The sequence below is a fragment of the Lepidochelys kempii genome, chromosome 23 (genome assembly GCF_965140265.1).
Source record: "Lepidochelys kempii isolate rLepKem1 chromosome 23, rLepKem1.hap2, whole genome shotgun sequence".
Lineage (NCBI taxonomy): Eukaryota > Metazoa > Chordata > Testudines > Cheloniidae > Lepidochelys > Lepidochelys kempii.
In genome coordinates this window covers 14,447,850-14,466,155 of record NC_133278.1, presented here as the reverse complement: position 1 = coordinate 14,466,155, position 18,306 = coordinate 14,447,850, and the positions used below count along the sequence as shown (strand labels likewise).

The 18,306-nt window shown below is 60.4% G+C and overlaps 2 protein-coding genes across 5 annotated transcripts in view; one reads left to right on the top strand and one right to left on the bottom strand.

The window, feature by feature from the left end:
- The window catches only part of NOSIP (nitric oxide synthase interacting protein), a 357,930-nt gene that overhangs the window by 213,152 nt on the left and 126,472 nt on the right, over positions 1-18,306 (top strand). The window lies entirely within an intron of this gene.
- The window catches only part of LRRC4B (leucine rich repeat containing 4B), a 37,578-nt gene continuing 28,188 nt past the window's right edge, over positions 8,917-18,306 (bottom strand). For 2 of the 4 annotated variants that reach the window (XM_073321821.1, XM_073321822.1), the window contains exon 2: positions 8,917-12,230. In XM_073321821.1, the coding sequence (XP_073177922.1) occupies positions 10,231-12,168 (1,938 nt within the window). In that variant the 5' untranslated portion in view covers positions 12,169-12,230 and the 3' untranslated portion in view covers positions 8,917-10,230. Of the gene's footprint in view, positions 12,231-15,784; positions 15,801-16,557; positions 16,812-18,306 lie in introns of those variants that run through there. The other 2 variants (XM_073321823.1, XM_073321824.1) reach the window with 2 other exon arrangements.

The window sequence follows — 18,306 nt, the reverse complement described above, 5'->3', positions numbered from 1 at the left end:
AGGGGGTGGATGGGGATGGATGGATAGATAGATAGATAGAGGGGGTGGATGGGGATGGATGGATGGATAGATAGATAGATAGATAGATAGATAGATAGATAGATAGATAGATAGATAGATGCGGTGGATGGGGATGGATGGATAGATAGATAGATGGATGCGGTGGATGGGGATAGATAGATAGATAGATAGATAGATAGATAGATAGATAGATAGATAGATAGATAGATAGATAGATAGATAGATAGATAGATGTGGTGGATGGGGATAGATCGATAGATAGATAGATAGATAGATAGAGGGGGTGGATGGGGATGGATAGATAGATAGATAGATAGATAGAGTGTGGGGGGATAGATGGGGGCATATGGGGATAGTTAGAGAGAGGCAGGCTTTGGGTGTGGGTGTACCCGCACGAAGCAGGGCTATCCAGTGGCTACAGCCCAGGGCTGGAAGTCAAGACTCCTGGGACCTGATCCCATTTCTTCCCTGTCAAATGGGTGAACTTGGGCAAGTCACATTCCCCTCTCTCAGCCTGGTTCCCCTCCTACTCTTTGTCTGTGTAGAGTGTGAAGGATGCTTAGTCTGCGGCCGCACAACGCCTGGTACGACTGGGGGCCCTGATTTCGGTCGGGGTCGGGCGGCGCCCGGCGTGACGGGGCCCCGATCTCGGTTGGGGGCTGGGCAGCACCTGGTGCGACAGGGCCCCATCTCAAGCACTGCCTCTAATCCTACTGTCATGGGAGTAAATTACCCCCGGCCACTGGGATTTCTGCATCCCAGACCCTTGCAGTAAAGGCTGGGGGGGGGGGGGGGGGGGGGATAGGTACCCTCCTCCCCCCCCACCCCGCTCCCCGCTCATCCCTGCTGTGACACCGAACATCAATAAGGCTCCCACCGGCTACAACTTTACAATCAAAAAAGCATCACAAATCAACAAAGCCCCAGACCCCCTGCACCCTCCCAGCCACTGACAGGCTGCAGGCAGAGTGTCCCGGGAAGCCCCCGCCCCACGTAAGCCATCGCCAGACACTGCCAGAGCCCAGGGCCCTGCATCTCCAGTGCAGAGAGTATGGGGGGGGGGGCGTCTCCGCACCCGGACCAGGCTGGCCCCTCTGCACAGGCGGCGTGAGGGTCCTCGGCCCCACGGTGACGCACGATCCCCCACTTCCATAGAGAACCCAATTCAGTCTCCTCCATCTGTATGGCTTTGTTGTTACCGGCGGGGTGGAGCCAGAGCCACAGGAACTGTGCCAGGCCACATGTGCCACAACCGTGGCTCGGGGACTGGGGGTGGCAAGCAATTGTCTCGTTGGCCTGCAATGTCTCTCACAGCCTCCTCACCCGGTTAAAGGCCTTTTCCAGCCACTTGCATCACAACTGCAATGAGAACCCAGGTGTCCTGCCTTTCCCCTCCACTCTAACCCACTAGACCCCCCACTCCCCTCCCAGACCCAGGGAGAGAACCCAGGTGTCCTGCCTTTCCCCTCCACTCTAACCCACTAGACCCCCCCCACACTCCCCTCCCAGACCCAGGGAGAGAACCCAGGTGTCCTGTCTCTCCCCTCCACTCTAACCCACTAGACCCCCCCCCACACTCCCCTCCCAGACCCAGGGAGAGAACCCAGGCGTCCTGTCTCTCCCCTCCACTCTAACCCACTAGACCCCCCACTCCCCTCCCAGACCCAGGGAGAGAACCCAGGCGTCCTGTCTCTCCCCTCCACTCTAACCCACTAGACCCCCCCACTCCCCTCCCAGACCCAGGGAGAGAACCCAGGCGTCCTGTCTCTCCCCTCCACTCTAACCCACTAGACCCCCCCACTCCGCTCCCAGATCCAGGGAGAGAACCCAGGCGTCCTGACTCCTAGTCCCCCCTGATCTAATCCACAAGACCCCACTCCCCTCCCCGAGCGGAGGAGAGAACCCAGGAGTCCTGGCTCCCAGCCTGCACCCCCCCCCAGCTCTAACCACCAGCCATCACTCCTCTCCCAGAGACGAGGAGAGAACCCAGGCGTCCTGGCTCACACTCCAGTGCCTGATCCCCAGGCCAGTGGCAGAGATCCGTCCTGCAGGGTTGCCAGTGCCTGGGTCTAACCCAGCTGGTGCCCGTTTCATGACCACCGAGGGGAAAAGCCTGGAGCTGCCAAGTGACAGCCCTGGTACAATGAAGCCCCCGTGTCCCAGGAAGGGCAAGATGCCCTGGCTGAGATCCTGGGGCATTTGCCTGGCTCTGCCAGAGACACGCACCCTCTGGGCCCCAGTGCCCACCTGGAACATGGAGGTGGGGGGTGCCCAGCTGTGGGTTAGAGGGATAACTACAGAGCAGACCCAGAGGCGGTGCTGGGTGCCAGGTAAATACCCTGGATAGAGACTGGTGGGGTGGCGGGGCTGGAGACAGACAGCTAGAGGGCTGTGTATCGGGGTGGACAGACACACAGAGGTTGGGAGGCGAGGGGGCAGGGGGGAATCAGTTGCATGCTCATTACTTTGCTTTAGCAGGGTTTGCAACCCCCTCGCAGCACACACACACACCCCGACCCCCATGGCTTGGGGCTCTGCTTTGCACCCAAGGGTCCCTTCCCGACTCCTGCTGCTGCTCGGGGAGGAGCGGGTGAGGAATAGGGGGGCTGCAGCTCCCCCTCTCCCCACACACAGCTCTGACAGGCACCCCTCTCTTCCCACACACAGCCGATCTGGGCTCATGTTCCTGTCCAAGTTGAGGCCTGCTGGGCGTGGGCCCCCCCGCCCCCTCCGGCAGCGTAGGCAGGGATGGGGGTGCCTGTCAGGGCATCTCCTCCCCCTTCGTTGCATGGCTCAGCCCAGCCATGACAGCCTGTAATTCATCCAGGCACTTTCGGGGAGCGGGGCGGGGGGGCGGCCTGGGGAAGAGACCACGTGGCCGTGAAGAACAGGGAGCAGACAGAGAGGGTGGGAACCAAGGGGAGAGAATTCCCTGAAGCAAACACCCTGTAGCCTGCACTCCGGGTGCTGCAGACAGCAAGGCTGTGGAGAGGGAGGGGCATCTTCCAGTTTTTTGCTGCATGACCCGCAACCAGGGCTTCATTTGGGCCAGGGCTGGCCGGGGCTGAGCCCCGGCCCCTCCGGGCCAGGCCGTTCCTGGCCCCGGCCCCTCCGGGCCTGGTCGTTCCTGGCCCCGGCCCCTCCGGGCCTGGTTGTTCCTGGCCCCGGCCCCTCCGGACCAGGCCGTTCCTGGCCCTGGCCCCTCCGGGCCTGGTCGTTCCTGGCCCCGGCCCCTCCGAGCCTGGTCGTTCCTGGCCCCGGCCCCTCCGGGCCTGGTCGTTCCTGGCCCCGGCCCCTCCGAGCCAGGCCGTTCCTGGCCCTGGCCCCTCCGGGCCTGGTCGTTCCTGGCCCCGGCCCCTCCGAGCCTGGTCGTTCCTGGCCCCGGCCCCTCCGGGCCTGGTCGTTCCTGGCCCCGGCCCCTCCGAGCCAGGCTGTTCCTGGCCCCGGCCCCTCCGGGCCAGGCTGTTCCTGGCCCCGGCCCCTCCGGGCCTGGTCGTTCCTGGCCCTGGCCCCTCTGGGGTTGCTGCCTCAGTTAGGAAAGTAACCAAAAAAAATTGCTTGAGCCCCGGCCCCGCTTTCCTTAGAAATCCAGCTCCGCCGGGCATGAGGGAAGCAGCTGCATGGGGGCGGGGGGCTGCGGAGCCCAGCGCATTCAGGGGGTGGGACTGGGGTGCCCCATCCCCGCTTCTACAGGCAGGCGGCTGAGAGCCCCCCCCCCCCCCCCGCATCCTCCCCAAAGGCGGGCGATGCCTCTGCAGGCCACAAGGTCGCAGGGAGGACACGGCCCAGCCGGTCACTGGAGCATGCGGCGGCCTGGCTGGGGGGGGCTGTGGAAGGAGGGAGCAAGCCCCCGGGGTGGGAGCTTGGGTTTGGGGAGGGGGGGGCCGAAGTGGGGAGCTGCCCGGTGGAGATACCAGGGATGCTGTGGGTCCCCTTCAGCCCCCCCCAGTGCAGGCTCTGACTCAGTCTCCCCCCCCCCCCCCCCCGGCCCAAGCGTCCCGCTCCCTGTCTGTCTGTCCATCCCGCCGTCCCCCAGACACAGGCGACCATTGACAAATTCTCCGCCCCCCCGCCCCCCCAGCTGGGTTGCAGACAACAGGCCTCTCCCCCCCGCCCCCCCAGTGTTGCTACCACCTGGAGCCTGTGGCGTTGCCATGGCGATAAGGATCTGCAGCAGCAGTTGCCATGGCGACTGGGATCTGCAGCAAAGAGGTTACCCTGGTGACCGGGATCCACAGTGCTGCCCCCCCACCTCAAGCCCCACAGAGTTACCATGGCAACTGGGATCCACAGTGATTTTGAGCATCACAGCCCCCTGGCTGGGGGGTCAGGGGGCGGGCCGGGGGTCTTGGCATGGAGAAAACACACTTACCTCCCCTTACATCCCCTATGCCGGGAGGGGGGGACAGATCTGCAGAGGGGACCCAGGGCCCCGAGAGGCAGGCGGAGAGCAAAGCCCGGGGGTCCCACAATCTGCCTGGAGAAGCCGGTTCCCACCACAAACGGCACCGGCTGCCTGCCAGTGGGAAACGCCTGGCTCCCCGCTGGGGGCCTGCCAGTGGGGATTTAAACATCGTGTTCCCCCCCTACACCCTGGGGAACCTCTCCTCAGTCCCTGACCCCCTGCTTCTCCCAGCCCTGGCCTCCCCCCGCAACCCCCGGGAATTGCCAGGCCAGCGGGACCTCGCCCAGGCGCTGAGCTGAGATCACTGGGTCTTGTTCCCTTTTGACCTACGCCAGTTTGGGAAGCCAGAGGCTGGAGAACAAGAGCCTCCTTTGTGCTTCCCCCCTCCCTGTGCCCCCGGCCGATTCCTGGCCCGGCCCTGCAGGGACAGACAGGCCCTGAGGCTGTGCCTGACGGGAGCCAGCAGAGGGGGAGTCATGGTTCGGCACAGGAGGGGCTCTGCCCCCAACACCCCCCCACACTCCCAGAGCCAGAGATAGAACCCAGGAGTCCTGGCTCCCAGCCTCCAGCCCCATCTGCAATCTACTAGACCCCACTCCCCTCCCAGGAGTCCTCCCTCCCAGCCCCCCTGCTCTCACCCACTAGACCCCACTCCCCTCCCAGAGCCGGAGACAGAACCCAGGAGTCCTGGCTTGCTGTCCCGCAGTTGACTATTGCGGGGCTGCGTCGGTCGCTCATTGCCAGGCTGCAGTCAGCCAGGCTGTTGCTTTCCCTCTGCTGGGTTTCTGCGGCTAGGAGGAGCTCAAAGGTAAATGAGGCTGCATTCGCCACACACGGGCCCAGCCTGGGAGTGGGAGGCTGCGAGGCAGCTCACTGTGCCAGGCTGCAGACAAGCAAAAGAGATGGTAATAGAGGAAAACATCTGCCACAGAGAAAACTCCCTACCCCCCCCCAAAACCTGCTCCCTGCAGCACCCACCTCGCACCGTATTCGGGCATTGGGGCCTGCCCTGACCGCCAGGAGGCCCCCAACCAGCAGCCCAGTGCCCCCTAGCGTCGCCTTGGGGGATCGGGGCCTGCCCTGACCACCAGGGCGGCCCCCGACCCACAGCCCAGCGCCCCCTAGCGTTGCCTTGGGGGATCGGGGCCTGCCCTGACCACCAGGGGGGCCCCCGACCCGCAGCCCAGCGCCCCCTAGCGTCGCCTTAGGGGATCGGGGCCTGCCCTGACCGCCAGGGGGGCCCCAACCCGCAGCCCAGCGCCCCCTAGCGTCGTCTTAGGAGATCGGGGCCTGCCCTGACCGCCAGGGGGCCCCCAACCTGCAGCCCAGCACCCCCTAGGGCCACATAAGGGCATTGGGGCCAGGCCCGGCTGCCAGAGAACACCCCCCACCATGCTCCCTACAGCACAGCGCCCCCTGGTGTCTCAGTGAGGGTGGGAGCCTGGGGGAGGAGGGGCTGTTCATGAGGCTGGGTTGGGGGGGAATCTTTCGGGCTTTGCAGCCGCGGCTCCAAATCCCCTTCCAAGGCGTGAATCCCAGCCAGGCCCATGGGACTGACATTCCCTGGAGATGCCACCGTTCTCCACTCCCGGCACGCACCCCCCCAACACCGAACACACCTCCCCCCCATCGCAAAAAAACCCCTCACTTTGCCAGCCACAGAGAGAGGGCGGTGTATGGGAAGATTCTCCATAGCAATGCCGCTCACCATGGCGACAGAGGGATGCTGCTGTCTGGATAAAATACATGTATTCTATGAAGGAAACAGCAGTGTGTGGGTATCCCATAATACTCAGCTCCCCTTCCCTGGGATCCCGCCCCCCGGACTGGAGAGAGAGATGGGGGGATAGAGAGAGGGGGTGGGGTGCATGTAGATAGATAGATAGATAGAGGGAGGGAGGATGGGGATAGATAGAGGGGGGATGGAGATAGATAGATAGATAGATAGATAGATAGATAGATAGATAGATAGATAGATAGATAGAGGGGGGATTGGGATAGATAGATAGATGTGGGGATAGATAGAGGGGGGATGGGGATAGATAGATGGGGGATAGATAGATGGGGGGATGGGGATAGATAGATGGGGGGATAGATAGATAGAGGGGGGATGGTGATAGATAGATAGATAGATAGATAGATAGATAGATAGATAGATAGATAGATAGATAGATAGAGGGGGATGGGGATAGATAGATGGGGGAATAGATAGATAGAGGGGGGATGGGGATAGATAGATGGGGGGATAGATAGATAGAGGGGGGATGGGGATAGATAGATGGGGGATAGATAGAAGGGGGATGGTGATAGATAGATGGGGGGATAGATAGAAGGGGGATGGTGATAGATAGATAGATAGATAGATAGATAGATAGAGGGGGATGGGGATAGATAGATGGGGGAATAGATAGATAGAGGGGGGATGGGGATAGATAGATGGGGGAATAGATAGATAGAGGGGGGATGGGGATAGATAGATGGGGGGATAGATAGAAGGGGGATGGTGATAGATAGATGGGGGGATAGATAGAAGGGGGATGGTGATAGATAGATAGATAGATAGATAGATAGATAGATGGGGTGGATGGGGATAGATAGATAGATAGAGGGAGTGGATGGGGATAGATAGATGGGGGAATAGATAGATAGAGGGGGGATGGGGATAGATAGATAGATAGGGTGCTATGGGACAGATAGCTATAAATAGGTGGGGGGACTAGAGAGACACAGAGCTCCCCCCACAGGAAGCGCTCCTGTCCTGCTCCCCACAGCGCCCCCTGCTGGGAGAGGCCGGGGCTGGCATAGCTGGGAGCTCCCCCCACGGAGATTTCTCCCACTCCCGTTCACACAGCGCTTCTGAGGCTATTTTCCTTTAGTCCCACATTCCCCTTCCCGCCCCCGGCCTGTGACGCGTGGAAACCCAGTGTCACTCCACAAACGCAGTCTAAATGCTGCCCGGAGCCTGGTGGTCACCGCTTGCAGTGCAGGATGGGGGATGGGGCAAGGCTGGGGTGGGGGGTGTCTCAGGTGAGGCGGGTCTGACTGTCTCAATTAGGGTTGGGGGCTTAGGGGGGGTCCAGGTTACTGTCAGTGTTACAGAAACCCCACCCACCCTGCGCCTCCTTCGCTCACCTTGACAAGCCCCATGGGCCCCCCATGGGCCCCAGGCCCCCCATGCCACCACCCCTCTATCCTCCACTGACCCTGTGCCTGCCTCCCCCCATGGCCCCACACACCCTACTGAACCCCCTGAAACTGCATCCCCAGCTGACCCCCCCCCCTCAGCCCTCATGACCAGCTGCCCTACTGAGCCCCCCTCAAGACCACAAATCCCCCACCCCCAATTGACCACACACAACCTGTGCCCCCTCATTGACCCTCCCTCTGACAGTCCTCTGCTGATTCTACCCCCCACATGCCCCACTGACCCCACACATCCCCCTGTTGTCCCCTCCCACCCTAGGGGTACATTGCAAAGGTCACCCCTCAAGCCTGGCCCCCCGGGCAGCATCTGCACAGCTCCCTGCCCTAATCCACCCCCCACACACACACCTGGCCCCGGGGAGGGGGCAGCAGACCCACTGTCTCCTGGCATAGAGCCCTTCCCCCTCCCCCCCCCCCCCCCCCCCAGCAGAGCAGACCCAGCCACCTTGGACCCCCGGCCCCTGCGAGCCTGTTGCTGAAGCTGTCAGTCAGGGCCCCAAACTCCCAGCAAGAGGCGCGGGCCCCTCACAGAACAGCCTCCCTGGGTGTGTCATGCTAGCCAAGTGGCTTGGAGCCCCAGGACTCCTGGGTTCTCTCCCTGGCTCTGGGAGGGGAGTGGGAGCCAGTGGTTAGAGCAGGGGGAGGCTGGGAGCCAGGACTCCTGGGTTCTCTCCTTGCACCTGGGTGGCAGAGGAGATTGCGGGGTTTGGGCGGGGGGAATAGCCCGGTGGCAGGTCCCTGGGGGTCAAACCTGCAGCAATATTGTGGGCTAGGAAATAGCCCCCCCACACTGGGCACCACCCCACATCCTGTATAGCCCTCCCTTTCTCTCCCTACCCTACCCCCCACACACACACTTTGGAGGTCTGCCCCCCCCAGCCCCCGCCACGTCTAGAGGGTTATTTTCCTTCCGTTGCCTGGGACTCCCCAAAGGCAGCTCCCTGGCCAAAGTGTGCATGCTTCCCCCGTCCCAACGCCGGAGGGGGGGGCATTGAGAGAGAAGAGACCCCCCCCCAGCCTAGGCAGACCCTCTCCTCCACCCCGTCTCTGCCAGCCCCAACAGGGAGCGGAGCATTTTCCGCTGCAGGCCTCCGCGTGCGAGGGCGGCTGTGGGCACCCGGTGCGGGCGCTGGGGGGTGGGCCCGCACGGGCCGCATCATCAGGGGTCGGGGCGGGGGGAGGTTGGTGCCGAGGGAGGGAGGTGTGAGGCTGAGCGTGCAAGCTGCTGCGTGTGAGCCCCCCGTCCTCCCCCCCGCCCCCCCAGCTCTCGGAGAGACGCTTGCAAACACCTTTATGGATTTTATTAAAATAGGAAACTCGGACGAGACCCAGAAATGGTTGGGATCACAGGCTCCGGGGGAGGGGGGGCAGGAGTGCGCCCCCACAACCCCCCCCTCCCGGCTCTCCCCCCCCAAACCCCGCCCCTCCCCAGATTATTACAAATTAAAAAATACCTCTGGTCTGCGTTTCCGCGCGGGGAGCGAGGGCTGGGGCGCCCGGAGTCACATAGTCATTAAAAAAACCCATAGCCTGCGCCCGCCAGGGCCCCATGGCTGAGCACAGCCTCCCCACCAAAACAGCCGCGACCACAAAATACTAATATTTTGGCGTTTCCACCCCCCAACCACCACCTCTTTCTCTGGGTGCCGGGTTTTTTTCCACCCTCCACCCCCCCACCCCATTTAATCCCACGACCCCCACCAAAAAAAAAAAAATTATTCCAGGGTTGGTTGGTTGGTTTCCTTTTTTTCGCTTTTAGTAACCCAGCACCCCAGGTGGGGCCGGGAATGCCCAGCGGTATCAAAAAAGTTTCAAAGTTTCGGGGAGCGGAGGCGGGGGGGTGGAGGCACGCAACTTCCCGGTCTTTGATTGGGGCGGGGCGGGGGGGCGGGAACGGAGACATCTCGATCAACTGGGTACTGAGAAAACTGCCAAAATAAAAGCCGATGTCAAAGGGTAAACCAGAGAGAGGTGGAAATCTCAGGAAGGGGAGGGACAGACAGGTAGGGAGGGGGACAAGAATGGGGCAGGGGGACACACAGAGGCAGTTGGGGTGCGAGCTAGGAACGGGGGGGACAGACAGGTAGGGAGGGGGACAGGAATGGGGCAGGGAGACACACAGAGGCAGTTGGGGTGTGAGCTAGGAACGGGGGGGACAGACAGGTGGGGGGACACACAGAGGCAGTTGGGGTGCGAGCTAGGAACGGGGGGACAGACAGGTAGGGAGGGGGACAGGAATGGGGCAGAGGGACACACAGAGGCAGTTGGGGTGCGAGCCAGGAACGGGGGAGACAGACAGGTGGGGGGGACACAGAGGCAGTTGGGGTGCGAGCCAGGAACAGGGGGGACAGACAGGTGGGGAGAGGGACAGGAATGGGGTGTGGGGGGGGACACAGAGGCAGTCGGGATGGGAGCCAGGAAGTGGGGGGACTCTCCAGCGGGTGGGGGGCATGGCGTCCAACTGGAGCCGATCCGTCGCGGGCGGGTTAGGGGGGTCTCTCTCTCCCCGGAGGCATTTCCCCGCTCCCCCTCCCGTGGCGGGCCGCGGGGCGGGGCGGGCGGGTGGGGGGGGAGGCAGGCCGCGAGGGGCGTCCCCGTCCTCAGATCTGCGTCTCCTGCACGTTCTCCTTTGAGCTGCTCTTGAACAGCAGAGGTTCGTGGATGGAGTTCAGCAGGGGGTTCTTGGCGCAGGCCAGGGCCCCCGCGTTGTTGTTGTAGTGGGCCTTGAAGGCCGCGTAGTGGTTGAGGTGGTCGTGCTCCAGGGCCGGCAGGGCCAGGTGGCTGTCGCCGGGGGCGCCGGCCGCGGCCGGCAGCTCGTCCTCCACGTTGATGATCTCGATGGTGCGGGTGGGGCCGTGGTGCTTGTGGAATTGGTGCTGCTTGCGCAGTTTGTAGAAGACGATCAGCATGACAGCCGCCATGAAGGTGATGGCCACGAAGCAGCCGATGATGATCTTGGTGGTCTTCATCACGTCGTCCAGGTCCTTCATGCCGCCCTCGGCCGCGTCGGTGATGGGCACGGTGTAGGGCTTCTCCGTGGAGTGGGTGGAGCGGGGCGTCAGGGAGGTGGTGGAGTAGGTCACGTCCCAGCCCACGGCGGGCGTGGGGCCCGGCTCCTTCTTGGTGGGCAGCGCGTCCTCCTGGGCCGTCTCCAGCGTCTCCACGGTCACGGTGGTGAAGTAGGTGTAGCCGGTGGCGGCCGGGTCCACGGCCGAGACGTTGAGGGTGGCCGACGCCGTGGTGTTGCCGGCCGAGTTGGTCACCATGCAGGTGTACTGCCCCGTGTCCTGCACCGTCACGTTGGTGAAGTTGAGCGTGCCGTCGTGCAAGACGGAAATCCGCACCCGGTACGAGCCGTGCGTCATCAGCGTCCCGTTGGGCGTCAGCCAGTTGACCGAGGTCATGGAGGTGCCCGTCCGGCACTTCAGCTCCGCCGCCATCCCCTCCGTCACGTTGAGGTCGGTGGGCGGCTCGACGATGACCGGGGCGTAGCAGGTGAAGTGGCTCTGGTCCAGCTCGCCGATGTAACGCCCCTTGAGGTTGGCCGGGGCGTGGCAGCGGGCGCAGCAGGTGGTGTTGTTGGGCACCGTCTCCTTCAGCCACCAGCTGAGCCAGAGGACGTCACAGTTGCAATGCCAGGGGTTGTGGTTGAGGTGCACCCGCTCCAGCCGGTGCAAGGGGGTGAAGAGGTCGTGGGGCAAGGACATGAGGTTGTTGTGGGACAGGTTCAGCTCCTCCAGCGACTTGAGGTCGTCGAAGGCGTTGCGCTCGATGGTGGACACCTGGGCGTGCATCAGCCACAGCTTGCGCAGGCTGGTGAGGCCCTGGAAGGAGCCGGGGCGGATCATGTCCAGCCGGTTGCCCGACAGCTCCAGCTCCTCCAGCCTCACCAGAGCCGTCAGGTTGGGGATGTCCTTGAGGTTGCACATTCCCAGGTTCAGGTACCGCAGGTTCACCAGCCCTTCGAAGGCCGCCTCGGAGATGTACTCCAGCTTCTTGAGCTCCCCCAGGTCCAGGCGGCGCAGGGAGGGCACCCGGTTGAAGGCGTAGGACGGGATGCTCTCGATGGGGTTGTTACGCAGCCACAGCTCCCGCAGCTTGGAGAGGTACTCAAAGGCCTGGGTGGGCACCGTGGCCAGGCGGTTGTCGAAGAGCTCCAGCGTGTTGAGGTTGGGCAGGCCGTTGAAGGCGCCCACCTCGATCTTGCGGATCAGGTTCTTGCTCAGCTGCAGGATCTCCAGGTGCCGCAGGTGCTTGAAGGTGTCGGTCTTGATGAGCTGGATGTTATTCTCCTGCAGGTTGAGGTACCGCGTGTTGATGGAGATGCTCTCCGGCACCTCCACCAGCTCCCGGCGCGTGCAGATCACCCGGCTGGCCTGGTTGCTGCAGGAGCAGGCAGCCGGGCAGGGAGTGGGCGAAGCTCCGGCCCACGCCAGTGAGGGCAGCCACAGCCCCAGCAGCAGGACCGGCTTCCAGAGCATCCTAGAGGGACGGGGAGGCGGCGGCCCCCTCTGGGAGCAGCAACGGGGGGCAGCCATGTCCAACGTTCATGCTTTAATGGGCAAAACCTCCTCTGGGCAGGCTCTCAAATACCTAGAGACTGGAGACACAACGGAAGAGAGAGACTCGTTAGTGTCATCCCTGCACCTAAGGGCCCGACCCCAGGAGGAGAGAGACCAGTTAGCATCATCCCTGGGCCATGGGGCCCATCCCCAGGAGGAGAGAGACCAGTTAGCATCATCCCTGGGCCATGGGGCCCATCCCCAGGAGGAGAGAGACCAGGCAGCATCGTCCCTGCACCATGAGGTCACATACGGGGCAGGCTATAGTTAGACTGAGATGTGGGGTGAGGGCCGTACCACCCCCCACAATGGCCCAATGACACTTCCCCCACTCTTGACGCAATGATGAGGTCAATATCTCATCAGGATCCACAATTCCCTTGGGAGTAAAATCACCTGCAACAAAATTTCCTCCCTCCCCCATCCCATTTTAAAAAAAAAAAAACACAAAATTTCCCTCTGCAAACAGTTTGCAAAGGCCCCAGACTTTCCCCCCCTAAACCCAAACACCCACACCCCAAAACGCAGGTTTGAAATCCCAACCTTTCTCAGTTCCCCGTTAAAAAAAAATGGAAAATTTTCAATGGAAATAGGAGGCAACCAAACCCCAAATGTTTTGAATTTCCCACAATGAGTAACTGGCCCATCGTGGGCAGCTGTGTCACATGGAGGAACCAGGACTCCGACGGGGGATAACCCAACGCCCATGATGGTCACGTCCCAAGCCGGAAAACGCCCGGCTTACCCCCTAGGACCAAGGCGTCGTCCCCAATCGAATCCCCAGCACTAACTGCTTTGACTCTGAATATCCCTGCGGTTCTCGCTCGTCCTCCTCAGCCCCTACTGAGATACAGACGCTACACCCAGGGGATAACAACCTACCACACCAACCAGACAAACACACGGTAGAGCAGGGACCCTTCAGTAACAACCATCTCCACGCAGGGTACATCGCAACAACGCTACGGGAACAACTACCCCAGCCCACAGGGTACGTCTACCAGCAACCCGACATTCACCACCGTCCCCACACCCAGCACACAGCAACCGCCCCACGGGAACAATCGTGCTCATGCAGGAGGTACAGTAACACCCCAATATTAACACCCGTCCCCAGGCAGGATGTATAGTAGGAACCGTGGAGTAAAAATCATCCCCGCTCGCACAGTAGACCAGCGACCCTCAGACCCTCAGCAACACTCCATAACCAACCATACACACACACACAGAGTATAGTAACATCTCACATTAACAACCATCCCCACAAACAGTGGTTAGCAACAATCCTACGTTACCAACCATCGCCGCAGTATGTAGCAACACCTCTACAGAAGCCAACACACACACAGAGAGTGCATAGCGCCACCCCTACATCAACAACCGGCCGCACACAGTGCATAGCGACTTCTGAGCCACATAAGCCATCTCTGTATACTGGGTACAGCAACAATCCAACCTTAAATACCATCGCGGGCGGGGGGAGGGGGAGGTAGCAACATTCCTACAATATCAGCCATTCCCACGTGTATTGCATAGCAGCAACCACACCTTCACCACCCCCACCCCCACAGTGTGGAGCAGCAACCCGCCATTAATAGCTATCCTCACACCCAGGGGATAGCAACATCCTTCCCATAGCAACCCTCCCCACAGGGACTAGAGAGACGCCACCCTCCACTACCAACCAGCCCCCCACACAGTGTTTAGCAACAGCTCTACAGTAACACACATGTGCACACACGGGATGCAACCAACAACCCACCATCAACAACCATACACACATACACCCTACCTTAACAACCAACCTCACATGCCACGTGGTAGCAACCCTGCCTTAACAGCTGTCTCCACACACAATGTGTCGCAACAACCCCACCATCAACCAGTACACTACAGATGTCAATGGTGCAACAGCCACACAATAACAACCACCCCCCCAACACACATGATCTAGCAACAGTCTTGCAGTAACAACCTTCCTCACACAGTGTGTATACCAACCATTGTTCATTAACAACCCTCTTCACACACCGCATATAGCTACAACCCTATATCACAGCTACTAGTTGACACCGTTTCTTGCAACACTCTTCCAAGAACAACGGTCCCCACAGTGCATTGCAGCAAGCCCTATATAGACAACCATTCACACTCAGTGTACAGTCGCAATTTTAATTAACAACCAATTGCACACCATGCATGGCAGCAATCCGACAGGAACAACCCTCTCCCCGGTGTACTGCAACAACCCTACACATACAGAGCATGGTCGACATGCACAGGGCAGATCAACATCCCCACCCTAACAACCCTCTCCACACACACTGTAGAGTAGAAAACTGACACTAATAACTGTTCACACACACACGGTGTGTAACAACCACCTGACGTTAACAAGGGGTCTCAAAGCAACCACCCACCGTAAACAACCATCCCCACACTCAGTGTATCGCAGCAAACCTACAGTGACAACCATCCACAAAGTGTACCTAAGAAAATAAGAACGGCCAAACTGGGTCGGATCAAAGGTCCATCTAGCCCAGGATCCTGTCCTCTGACAGTGGCCAATGCCGGGTGTCCCAGAGGGAATGAACAGAACAGGGATCATCAAGTGATCCATCCCCTGTCGCCCGTTCCCAGCTTCTGGCGAACAGAGGCTAGGGACACTGTCCCTGCTCATCCTGGCTAATAGCCATTGATGGACCTGTCCTCCATGAATTTACCTAGTTCTTTTCTGAACCCCTGTCATAGTCTTGGCCTTCACAACATCCTCTGGCAAGGAGTTCCACAGGTTCATTGTGCATTGTGTGAAACAATACTTCCGTGTGTTTGTTTTAAACCTGCTGCCTGTTAATTTCATTCGTTGACCCGTAGATCTTGTTATGAGAAGGAGCAAATGGCACTCCCTGATTTACTTTCTCCACACCACTCATGATTCTATAGACCTCTGTCATATCTCCCCTTAGTCATCTCTTTTCCCGGTCTTATTAAATCTCCCCTCATACGGCAGCCGTTCCAGACCCCTGATCATGTAGAGCAAAAACCTTACCATAAGAGCTGTGCAGACACGTGGATGCATGGGCGCCAGGTTTGGATAATTTTTGGTGGTGCCCAGAACAGGTCCATCGGATGCACCGGGGCAAGAGCCCCGGGCCCCGCGTTTTGTGGGGCCCTGCCCTTCAGGGGGACACAGGGTCCAGGGCGGCCTGGGGAGTTAGCGGGGAGCCTGGCAGAGCCCTCCCCACCCCCACTCCACCCCTTCCCCCCAGGCCAGAAGGGACCCACTAGATCGTCCCCTCTGACCTCCTGTCCCACCTCACAGGCCCCCAGCACCCGCACGCTAAACCCAGCGACTGAAATGAGACCCAGGTGCCCCCGGCCACGGGAGACCGAGCTATGATGCGCCATAGACAGACAACGGGAGGGACCAAGGTGAACCAGTGTCCAAGGCAGGGAGACCCAGATAATCGTGGCAAGTGACCCGCACCCACAGGGGAGGGCGAAAAGCCCTCAAGGTCACTCCCAATCCAACCTGGGGAGGGCGAGGGGGGGTGGGGGTCAGTTAGACCCTGAGCATGCCAGCAAGACCCACCCGAGAGGGAGAACGCTCGGTGCCACCTCAGAGCTCTGGATCATCCCGCCCAGCGTCCCATCTCCAGCCGTGGGCAGCCCGGAGGTTTCAGAGGAAGGAGAGTTTAAAAAAAAAAAAAAGTTACCCCTCTTCCTGGGAGGAAACTGAGGCAGCAGGGCGGTGGGCTGATACTGGATGAAGAGAGACCCTGCCCCCGACACAGTTCCAGGGCGGAGTGTCCCTCCATCCCCTTGCAGGTTTCAGACCCTGCATCTTCACCGCTTATGACCCCCTGCCTCCCCACTGCGCGGAGACCGTGCCCAAGGCTCCACCCCCCAGGTACCAACGCGGCTGACCCAGCGGGTCCGCCTGGGACTGGCCCCCGCGGTTCTCCCCTCCGTGCCCAGTGGGGAATCCAGTGTCCCGGGATAGCCTGCTCCAGCCGGAGCCTGGGCTACCCAGAACCTCCCCACCCCACGGGGGGCGGAGGGGGGCCAAGCCCGTCCAGCTCCTTCAACCCTACTCCGTGTGTCTGTCTCTTCCCCTCTCCCCGCCCCCAACCTCTCCCCGACCTCTGGACACACACAGAGGCCCTTTTAACGGGGCATCCGTCGGGTTCACGGCCTCGCTGAGGCCAGCGAGGCCGGAAGGCAGGGTCCCAGAGCTCGCCTTTTCACCCACCCGCCCCCAAAGCCTTTCCAGGGGGGTGCTTTGCCTTCCTGTCTGTTTCTCTCCCCCCCCCCCCCCCGAGCGCCGGACATTTAACCCGCTATAACCACCCGGCCCCCACTCGCCTGCTCCAGCCGCCCGGCGACCTGCGCCGATATCAGACCACCCAGCAAAACGCCCCGCGATTTAACCCTAAATCGAGCACCCGCAAAACTTCGCCTGCGACAGCCCCCCCCAGCAGCCACTGAGGTGAGCAGGGCGCAGGAGGGATTCAGCGACTCTTTCGCACAGCAGTCCAGCGACGTGCGCTACCGGGTGCCAGAGCAGGAGCCATGCAGCGGTTCGAGCGCGGCAAGCTAGCGGCGGGCCGGCGATTCGCTCGCTGCGCTTCCTGTCGACAGGGTCTTGACCCCGTGTCCTCCCTGCTCACCAGACCCAGGTTCTCCAAGAATACAGAACGGAAGGGGGAGAATTTTCCTTGTCGCACCCGGGATTCGCATCCGACACCAAGGGGGGGGGGGTTCTTCCTCTTTGCCAAAGAGCGGGGGGAGGGGGGGAGATCAGGGAAAACCCCCATCCCCCTCGGAAAAAAATCCAAACTTTTTTAAAAGGGGGAGCTTCAAACCGAAAGGAAAAACTTTGTACATCATTTGCCCTCTTCTCCAGCGGCAAAAACAATGGGGGCAAACAACATTAACATGTTTCCTCTTGTTCTCTTTTTACAGTTTTGATTCAAAGGGGACTTTTTTTAGGACCCCCCCCTCCAAAAAAATTCTCCTCCTTCTGAGTCTAAACTTTTTCCTTTCTTCTTTTACAACAAAGAAAAAACCTGAAAGATTTCTGGAAGGAAAAATGAATTTTCTTTGATTACAATTTGGAGGGGGGTGGGAATGGGACAAATTGGGTTTTTCCCAGCAGCCTCTGGGATAGCCATCAGCCCCTGTCACCCTTATCAGATCATCATCTCACCATGTCTGGTTCAACTCCCATTAGATCCTCCTCCCCACCCCCGACCCACTCCATTTTCAGCCCTTTTCAGCCCCTGGTAGCCGCCAAATCAGGAGGGACCATTAGCTCCATCTAGTCTGACCCCTGCTGCGTCACACAGGCTGGAGAGTCCCACCCAGTTACCCCTGTGCCGAGCCCCCCGACTTCCCGAGAGGCCCCAAGGCTGGAGCTGGAGACGCCAAGGACCGGAGCATCCCTAACAAGCTCACTACCAAAGCTGCGACTTTAAACCCATTTGGTTCAGCCACTGCCAACCCTGGGCGGACGCCGCTTAATCCAATTGAAACCCGGCTTAGCCGTATCGATTTAAGCCGATTTCTGCCAAGCTGGGTTTAAGGGATCTCGAAGCAGCCGCACTTTCGCCGGGGGCTTTTTCGGCCCGCTTTTCCACGCAGCTCGAGGCGGCATCCTCGCGGTTTCAAGCTCAGGGGAGAGCGACACCACGTGTGTGAACGCAACGCCGATCCACCGGCAGCACCCGCCACTGCTTCCCTCAGATGGGTTCAGAGGTGAAAACCTGGACAGGGACGACACGCCGCTCAATGTCTAGGGGTTAGCTGGCGCAACGCGGCTCCTCTGACAACCCTCGCGCGATATCCGGTGCTCTTCCAGCCCCTGGCTCCATATCCTTAGAGAGCCCCAGAGCTTAGAGGCCAGAAGGAACCATTCGATTATCTAACTGCCTTTACATCGCAGGCCATAAAATTCCTCCGAAACGGAGGGGTCCATCAATCCCTGGGGGAGTTCGGTCCAGCGGTGAATCACCCCCTCCTTTTAAAAATTGCACCGAATTTCTTTTTTATATATATATAAATCTCGGCTTTTTTAACCCAACGTGTGGTTTTCAGGGGCACCATCACCGACGC